Source organism: Prosopis cineraria, unplaced genomic scaffold (genome assembly GCF_029017545.1).
Source record: "Prosopis cineraria cultivar Desert tree isolate PC_DT_omini unplaced genomic scaffold, ASM2901754v1 PC3, whole genome shotgun sequence".
In the NCBI taxonomy this organism is placed as follows: domain Eukaryota; kingdom Viridiplantae; phylum Streptophyta; class Magnoliopsida; order Fabales; family Fabaceae; genus Prosopis; species Prosopis cineraria.
In genome coordinates, this window is record NW_026555334.1 from 46160255 (window position 1) to 46169049 (window position 8795).

The 8795-nt window shown below is 32.0% G+C and overlaps 1 protein-coding gene across 6 annotated transcripts; it reads left to right on the forward strand.

The window, feature by feature from the left end:
• The first annotated feature begins 2128 nt into the window (after window positions 1-2128).
• LOC129306491 (uncharacterized) lies at window positions 2129-8050 on the forward strand. 6 transcript variants are annotated; one of them, XM_054947119.1, is made up of 11 exons: window positions 2129-2255; window positions 2563-2662; window positions 3343-3503; window positions 3597-3721; window positions 3950-4071; window positions 4169-4251; window positions 4806-4961; window positions 6786-6968; window positions 7119-7213; window positions 7295-7392; window positions 7739-8050. In XM_054947119.1, exons 1-11 carry the CDS (start codon window positions 2253-2255, stop codon window positions 7840-7842), a joined length of 1230 nt encoding a protein of 409 aa, XP_054803094.1. In that variant the 5' UTR covers window positions 2129-2252; the 3' UTR covers window positions 7843-8050. The 6 variants fall into 6 exon arrangements, with proteins under 6 accessions (XP_054803094.1, XP_054803095.1, XP_054803093.1 ...); XM_054947120.1 differs by having other exon boundaries at window positions 3406-3503; XM_054947118.1 differs by having other exon boundaries at window positions 2563-2658; window positions 3315-3503.
• Window positions 8051-8795: the final 745 nt, after the last annotated feature.

Below are 8795 nucleotides of genomic sequence, written 5' to 3' on the forward strand. Positions count from 1 at the left end.
ATCTGAATTCTTTTAATAATTAATAAAATAAAATTAACCTTCATTTTAACCTTTATTTAACCTATAGATACTCTTTCATAGATTTTCAACTCACACATTTAGTTTTCCTGAGGAAAAATAAATACAATAAATTACATAACATGCTTTCATTCTTATTTTTTTAATTCTTGGTCTCATTTTAATAAGGATAGAAAAAAAGGTTCATTGTAATGTTATGTCATTAAAAATACTTAATTTTTTTAGGTAAAAATTGAATTTGGACATAAAAAGAATTAAAATAAAATAATATTAATTTATTTATAAATTAAACTATATATAAATTCTTCATCGTAAATGGTTTACATTTTTTATAATGTTGGATAACAAAGAACGTAATAAAATAATTAAACTACCACGTACTTAATTAAAACATAAGCAGAAACATAAGCAGTACTGACTTGATTAAAAGATAAGTAGTACTCCCTCAGGAGAAACTGTCATATTGTTTTGTTTTTTTCATATAAACAAAAATGCATTACTTAATAGACATTTATTACAAATTTTTTAATTTACCCTCTCATGAACTAACAATTTATTGTCACAAGAAAAAATTATTGCAGTGTTATGTTAATTAATACATAGTATTTTAATTTAATTTTTTTATTTTTAGACACAATTATTATTGTTAACTGTTTTTTTAAACTGTGTAATGCAGTTATTTTTTTTCCTACATTTGAAAATAAAGAGTGTATATCATGGTAATTTATAGTGTCATTGCATTAAATGCATTAAGCATTTATTATATCATACTAATGCACTAATATAGGCAAAATTAATGGCATAATTAGATAATATTATTTGGGATAATATTAGTGTGATTCCAATCTCAACTCAAATAAGCTTGAAAAATTTTAAAGTTAAATTTAGGAAGATTGAATTTTTTTAACTTAACCTAAAAAAATATGGCCAAAATATATATTCCTTCTGTTAAAAAAGTAAAGCATTTTTAGTATTTTAAATATAATTAATGTGTTTTTTAAAAGTGTCTATAATAAATAAATCAATTAATATTTATTTTAAAATAAAATATCCTATTAAATAAAGATAAATATGAAAAAATGATGTTAGTTTAAAAATAATTAACTACTTTATTAGGATAAAATTTGGTTAAAAATATTTTATATTTTTTAATTGAGGGTGTAACACATATTCATACTAAATATTAATTAATTTCTTAAAACTTAGTTCATTTTGTACTCATAGATTATATATATTTGAGTGTATTGTTATACATGTTTTCTTAAAAAAATTTAAAAGATTCATATTGTCATATTTTTAAGATGTAAATATTTTAAAATAATCTTCAAAGTATATTTTAATCTTGATTTTAAAAATCCAAGGCCCGCATTTTTTCTTAAAAAAATCAAGACAATACAAAATTTTATTTGGGACGGGTGAGACATCTCGACATTAATATTAAATTTAAATATATGGATGGCAATGACATGAATGATGAAGGCTTGAAGTACATGTGTTCAACACATATGGTCAATTGGATAGTTATGCGCTGCTGTATCTTGAGTATAGGGTAAGAAAGGGTTGAAAATATCAATTCTTGATACAAAACGTTGTTAAAAAAGTAGTCTCTAGAGAGATTTTCAATAATTTAACTAATATATGGCACCATTAAAGTGCTATACTTTTTATTTTGTTTAACTTTGTTCATTCTTTATTTGATGTAACAAATGATTGCATTTATTCCCAATCTATTTTTACAAATTATTTATATTTTTTATTCACTATAAAAGGTTGTTGGATCTATTGTCATATAAGTTTTTAAAATTTATTTATCATATTAACACCACAATTTTTTTGCATTGTCATTCTTAAATATTAGTTATTTATTAAGTAGTTATTTTTATTATTGTTTTAGACCTACTACTACTTAATATGTATAATTTACCACTATTTAATAACTATAAGAAATTACAAAACTAACATCTTATGCAACATATAAGTAATTAACTAGTTTTATTGTAATAACAAACTTTTGTTAAATGAATTTTTAATTTCAGCATTATTATCACATCCTTTCATTGGGAAAAACCGGCCCGGCCCGGCCAACGCGAAACTATCTTGAAGGTTCTGTCCGAGTTCCAACCCTCTCAATTTATGACTTTATGACAAAATGAAAAATGTCAAAATAAAACAATCCGTTCCGGTCGACGGTGCCAGATGCATCGAATTCGAGAGCTGGTGCCTCCGTTTCGTTCATGGTAAAGTCTCGATTCACAATCCGGCCACCCCTCTCTATCCACTTTGATAGTTTCCTTTTCTCAATAGACGCCCGTGGTTCGTCGATGCCATCGGCGTTGTATCATTGTATCTTACTGTACTATTTTCATCTCTTCCTCCTATTTTTCTCTGCTGAATTTCGTCACTACCTGACCATGGTATTTTATTTACCTCACCTCGCCATGTTCTGTTGGTTATGCTGCATTGCACGCGATTTCACCTTTCATTTTAACATTCAATTCTCTCCACCGTGATCAGGCGTCGCTTTTCTTTTTCTTACTTTTGCAGGATTTCCAGGGATTCTTAAGTGACTTGCAGGATTGGGAACTTTCTCGGAAGGACAAAGCGCGGAAAATGACGTCACAAGCGCTGCAAAAGGAAAAAGTTGGTAATTTTTTTTCTTATGTCAGAAAAGTAGCGAGTTGTTCTCAGAATTTTTACGTGAACGTAAACCAGCAATCGAAATATTTCCTTACCGGACTATATGATCATTCTCCTGCATTTCTGTCTTCACTTTTCAATCAACTTATGCCTGTGCTGTTGAGTAGAGTTGAACAGGAAATCAGATGTTATGTCTTCAATGAACTTACTGTATTTACCTAGCCTCCACTTCAAATTTGCTGTCTCTCTGTTTTTTTTTTTTTGGCAGTATCAAATTTGCTGTCTTTAAATGTATTGTTTTTAACTTGGAATCAAATTTCTTCCATTCCGTATGTCGAGAGTCTGGAGCAACAATTAGTTTAGTATTTTGTGCCAGAATGTTTATTTCGGAGAACTAGGCAGAAAACAGTCCACTTGTCATATAAGCATATTATCAGTAGCCAATTACTGGTTTGCTGAATACGGGAATTATAGTTTCATTAATTGGTTTTCCTCTTGTTTCTAATGCTTCATATATTATCACCTCTCATAAATGCTAAGAGAAAAGAAACATGTAGTCTCCTTGGGCATCCGTACATCTATATGTAATTCTTTTCTTATGGATGCTTTCATGTATTTGAGCAAAATGATGCTTAATATTCTGATGGGAATTTACAAAGGGTTCATCTTCTCAAAATACTGGATCAGTGGCTGTGGAGACAGCTTCAAGAGGAGAAACTTTTTCATTTGATTTTACAAAAAGTATTTCAGGACAATATGATTTCTCAAGAAATAAAGATTCTTTTGATCATGTCCATGGTAGTCATACAACTGAAGATGTTCCCGATGCTGCTTCGGAAAAAGAACTGGTATTAGCCATTATATACTAAAATCTTTTTTCTTCAATATTACTATTGTTATCATTCATATTGATGATCATTTAATCTAACTTTATTTCTCAGGGTAATGAATACTTCAAGCAGAAGAAGTTTAAGGAAGCTGTTGACTGCTATTCAAGAAGTATTGCCTTCTCTCCGACAGCTGTGGCATATGCAAATAAAGCAATGGCCTATATCAAACTCAGAAGGCAGGGTTTATTGATTCAAATTTCATCTTTCTAGAATATATCTCCTTTAGCTTAGAACATCGTTTAACTGGTTAATTTTGTCAATTAGCATTTTAATTACAGAAGAGTAGCCACGTTTTTACCTTTCTGGTTGTGTTGCAAGTTGGTTCATCACCTGACTCATAATCATGAATGTCACTGCTACATGATAGGTAATATATTTCTTATTTCCCTGGTACATGTCTGTAGATTCCAACAGGCTGAGGATGACTGTACAGAGGCCTTAAATCTAGATGATCGTTACATAAAAGCATACTCACGTCGAGCAACAGCTAGAAAAGAACTTGGGAAACTTAAAGAATCAATGGAGGGTACATTAAACTCTAGCATGATATTTTCCATTAGTAAAGTATGGCATTGCTGATTTATATTTGAGTTTGATGACTCTGATTATTGCATAAACTGCAGATGCTGAATTTGCTTTGCGCTTGGAACCTGAAAATCAAGAAATCAAGAAACAGTATGCTGATATCAAATCTTTGTATGAGAATGTAAGCACCTCAATAGACCTTAATATGACTGCAGCACATAAGTTGAAAACTCAATATGACGTTTTACATTGCTATGTGGACCATGAATTCTATGCTGAGGTGGTACCTTATAAAACTTAGGTAAGTGGGCTGGGCTAGCAAAATGCTGCCTCTTATGAAATGGTCAGCCCACCAAAGTATTGGGTCAATGCATATTCATGGTAACCTGACCCTGAAATTGGAGAAATGCTCAAAGACAGGAAGGCTTAGTTTTTTATAGTGTAAAAAACTGGCGCAGGAGTGTAAGGAGACCAAGAAGGCCATTATGTTAATATGTGATAAATATCTTTGCAAAGGACTAGTGGAGACTGAAGAGTGTAGCCTGATAGGGACTTTATTGCTCAAGTGAAATGACGTGCAATATTATATATTGTCTCAGTCAAGAGCTTAAGTTGGCAGCCCTAAACATATGAGAATAAGACTTGTTTTCTGAAATGAATCAATAATATGTATTTTCAGTCTTTACTACTTTTGTCATTCTAAGTGACTCTTGAAGCTTTTTGGCTATTATCCAGGAAATTCTTCAGAAAACATCTGGAGCTCTGAGAAGCTCTGTACAGGGAACTCAAAAAGTGGGAAAGTCAGAGACAAATATTGATAGGGGAACCATCCATACTGTTCCGAATGGTACTGAAAAATCTGGGGCTGCTGACGTTCTAGATCACACGAAGGTACTAATAAGTATAGTTTTTGATGTCCAAGGGCCTTGCCTCAAGTGGCAATCCCCCATACTTTACTGCCGAAGAACGTTCATGGGCTTGCTCCTTCCCCACTCCTAATTTCTAATTTCTTTTCCCTCATTTGCATAAAAAAAAAAAAGTAGGGCTTTTGACTTTTTTCTGATATATCCTTATGTTGTGGCTTAAATCGCACTGAAGATGACTATTGCCTAATTTTTAGTTTGCCAAAATAAAAAGGGTATGCATACAGGTATCAGATATCTGAGGTTATACAATTTGTGGTGTGGGGAATAGGCTTTGTTCCCTATTTTGATATTTGACACGCTAGAAAGTGCATACTTATAATTCATATTTTTGATAGTTGAACTTGAATGACATAAAAAATTAATAATTATTATGGCTTTAATAAAATTTTAATTTCATAACTCAAATATATAATTCAAATGACCTCTCTTCATATTCTCAATCCCCCTATTGCCCCTCCTTTTATATTGTGACTATATCAATATTTTATTTTTTTTCTGTAAAAAAATAAAATTAGCATCTCCTCTCCAAATCTCATTTTCAAACCCAATCAGTTATTCTGTATCCTATCTTTCCTTCTCGCTTTTTTTTCTGTCTCACCCACAGCAGCAGAGACGGCAACTGCAGTTGTGAACATGGGGCAGACCTTTGTAGGTTCTTCACTCCTCTTCCTTGGGGCAGACCAATATTATTTTTTCTGTGTGCTCTGAATCATAACATTAAAAAAATGAATGTTTCTGAACGAAGCAAAATGAAAGTGAGTACGCACCCTTCTAGGGTTTTGTTATGTGAGTGGCCCATAATTTGGGTTTTCTGTACTAGAGCAAAGTTTGGCACCGTCCTTTGAGTTAGGTAAACTGCTTTGTGACTATAATGTACAATGTGCATTTTGTGTAGTGCGTTTGTTTTCTTCAGATTGTATATGTAATCTTGATTAATAATTACAGATAAATGAGTTTTATTTTCCAATAAATGTTGTCTCACGTTCAATATTGATTGGCTCGAGACTGTAGCATTCATTTAGTTCTTATGCCTGTGAAATTTTTGGTTTTCAGGAGGATATCTTATTCTGTAGTGTTTGGCCTGTTTTTTTATCTATTGTCAGAAAATATATGAATTGATATTGGGAGGAAACTGTCAGAATTTGTTTAAACCTTTTAAGTTCATCAATTATTAGGTCCTGATTAATCTTGTATGTTTTGCCTTTCCATATCGGAAATTCTGGAGCTTTGGGAGCATGCTAGTAGTAAACATGACCTGTTAAGAGTTGCCTTATTCTTCTTCTGAAGTGATGTAATATGACTAAGGCGATTGTAAACCGTCATATGTTCACTTTTTTGCGTACAATCCTTGTCCAGCCTAAAGTTAGGATTTTATGTTCCAGAGCAATGATAAAAAAGTTTCTACAAGAGCATTGCTCAGGTTCGAGGAAGTAGATAGCAAGGATAAAAGAGATGAAAGCAGGACTGGAGGACAAGAATTTTTGAGTTTTAGTCCTATGACAAGTGTGGGGAGTATTATGGTTATTGTGAAATCCTCCCTAAACTTATCAAAAATCTTTTTGCTGAGACATATCACCGTTCTGCCTTGAAGCATTTGTTTTGTCTTATGTCTATTGAGATCTTTTCTGTGTTTTGTAAATTACCAGAACATGTGAGAACTTTATTAGGACCTCTTATTTATTTCTCTTTCCTTTTTCACTTTTGTATTTTTTTTTTTCCAGAAACAGGGAACAAGCATGCAACATATGGTATCAATTTTAATTAACTTATTATTTTGCATCTCCAACAGAGATATGATGGAATTAACAAGCAAGAAATGAAGGCATCTGTTCAACATCTTGCTTCACGTGTAGCTTCTCGGGTCATGGCTGAAGCTGCAAAAAATATAACACCGCCAAATTCAGCTTATCAGTTTGAGGTCTCATGGAGAGGGTTTTCAGGTGACCCTGCCCTGAAGGCTCGTCTTTTAAAGGTATTTAGTGTTGTACACTTGTCACTTCTGCTTTAATTTTAGTGTCAATTTCAATCAAGCTAAAGCAACTACCTTGTATTCTTATTCTTGATCCTTGGTGGTATCCTACTTTTTGCGGTAAACTGATGGTTTTCCAATGTCATATGTTAGGCTATGTCTCCTCAAGACTTACCAAAGATATTCAAAAGTGCCTTGTCTTCTGCGATACTTATGGACATCATAAAGTGTGTGGCATCCTTTTTCACGTAAGCAGTTATCTCATAAAATCTATATCAATCGTGTTGAACTGTGTCTCAGCTTCACTAAACTTGATTTTATTTTGGCAGTGAAGACACGGTTCTGGCTGTCAGTTTCTTAGAGCACTTGACCAAGGTTTCAAGATTTGACATGCTCATTATGTGTCTTACATCAACAGATAAGCATGGTATGTTTATTACTCAGTTGCCAAATTCAAGGAGTTACTATTGCCCCATTTTAAGAATCTGTTTTGATAGAACTGAAGTTCTAGAATATATATTAAGGATGAGAAATGAATGGAAACAAGCGTCTCATAGGAATGAACACTCATTATATGAACTTGAATTTTATCTGAACTCCGACTTGCACACTTCCTTCCAGTTTGCATTGAACATGAGTGCTTCTTTTACGAGGCTAGAAGTCAAGAGAATGACCATATCCTAACCCATTTTTCTTGTGACAGTGGCAATGCCTTCATTTTAACTTACACCCAATGCTAACATGATTTAACTGAGTACCTAGCTTATTTACAGATCTGCGCAAGCTCTGGGATGATAGGTTCTGTAGCGAGGCAACTCCAATGGAGTATGCAGAGATTCTTGACAACCTCCGATCCAAATACTGCCTTGAACATTGACAGCTATATTGTAGGATGGCTCTTATCTTGTTGGTAGCTATTTTTAATTTGTAAATTATCATGATATTAAAATGTTTTAGCATCATTGACTCTGAAGTTGGCAATTGCAATTAAGTGATTAGCAAAAGAAAAGGATCCTCATGTAGATGCCATAAATTGTCGTTCAACTTTGGGAAGAGTTCAGATACAGGGAGTGCTTACCGTGTGATTGCATTTCTCGTTAATTTTTCTCTAGAAGATGAATTATGGGATTTAGATGCCTAGTGTCATGTCGGATTTGCTGGATAAGAGGGAATCTTCCTCAGTTCCATCTCACTGTGACCCAACCTCCGTTCGGAAGCGCCTAATTTTTCAACACAAGTCTGGAATAAATTATGATTGGCTGACCGGTTCTCAAGCAAATGGGATTTTTGGCCCAACTTAGGGTGTGTTTGGTTTCACTGCTTTAGGCATTGAAAAAGTTATTTTTTATTTTTAGGAAGTTAAATGTTGTTTGAGATTTAAAAATCACATAAAATGACTTTTGAAAAGGACATTAAGAATGGGCTTGCAATAGAAAAATTCAAAAGCTCAGTATATGTTTGGTTTTTAGTTTGTCAAAAATTAGTTTGATAAAAGTTTATTTGATAAAAGTCAGTGATTGTAACGAAATTTATATTTAGATATATTTTTTTAAAAGTCAGTTTGACAAATTGAAAGTTGTTTGGATTAATAAAAATTTGTGCTTTTGAAATGTAGTTTTTAATATGTAATGATTAAAAAGGATGTTGATTTATGATAATTTGTAATTTTTATTATACAAATATAATATATTAGAAATGTTTAGAAAATGTGAAACAAATTTAAAATATCATAAAATTTTAAAAAAATATTGATTACTTTAAATTTTAAATTTGAAAAAATAAATAAAATTTTCTTAATTGATATTTCATTTAAATTAATTTTATAACAAA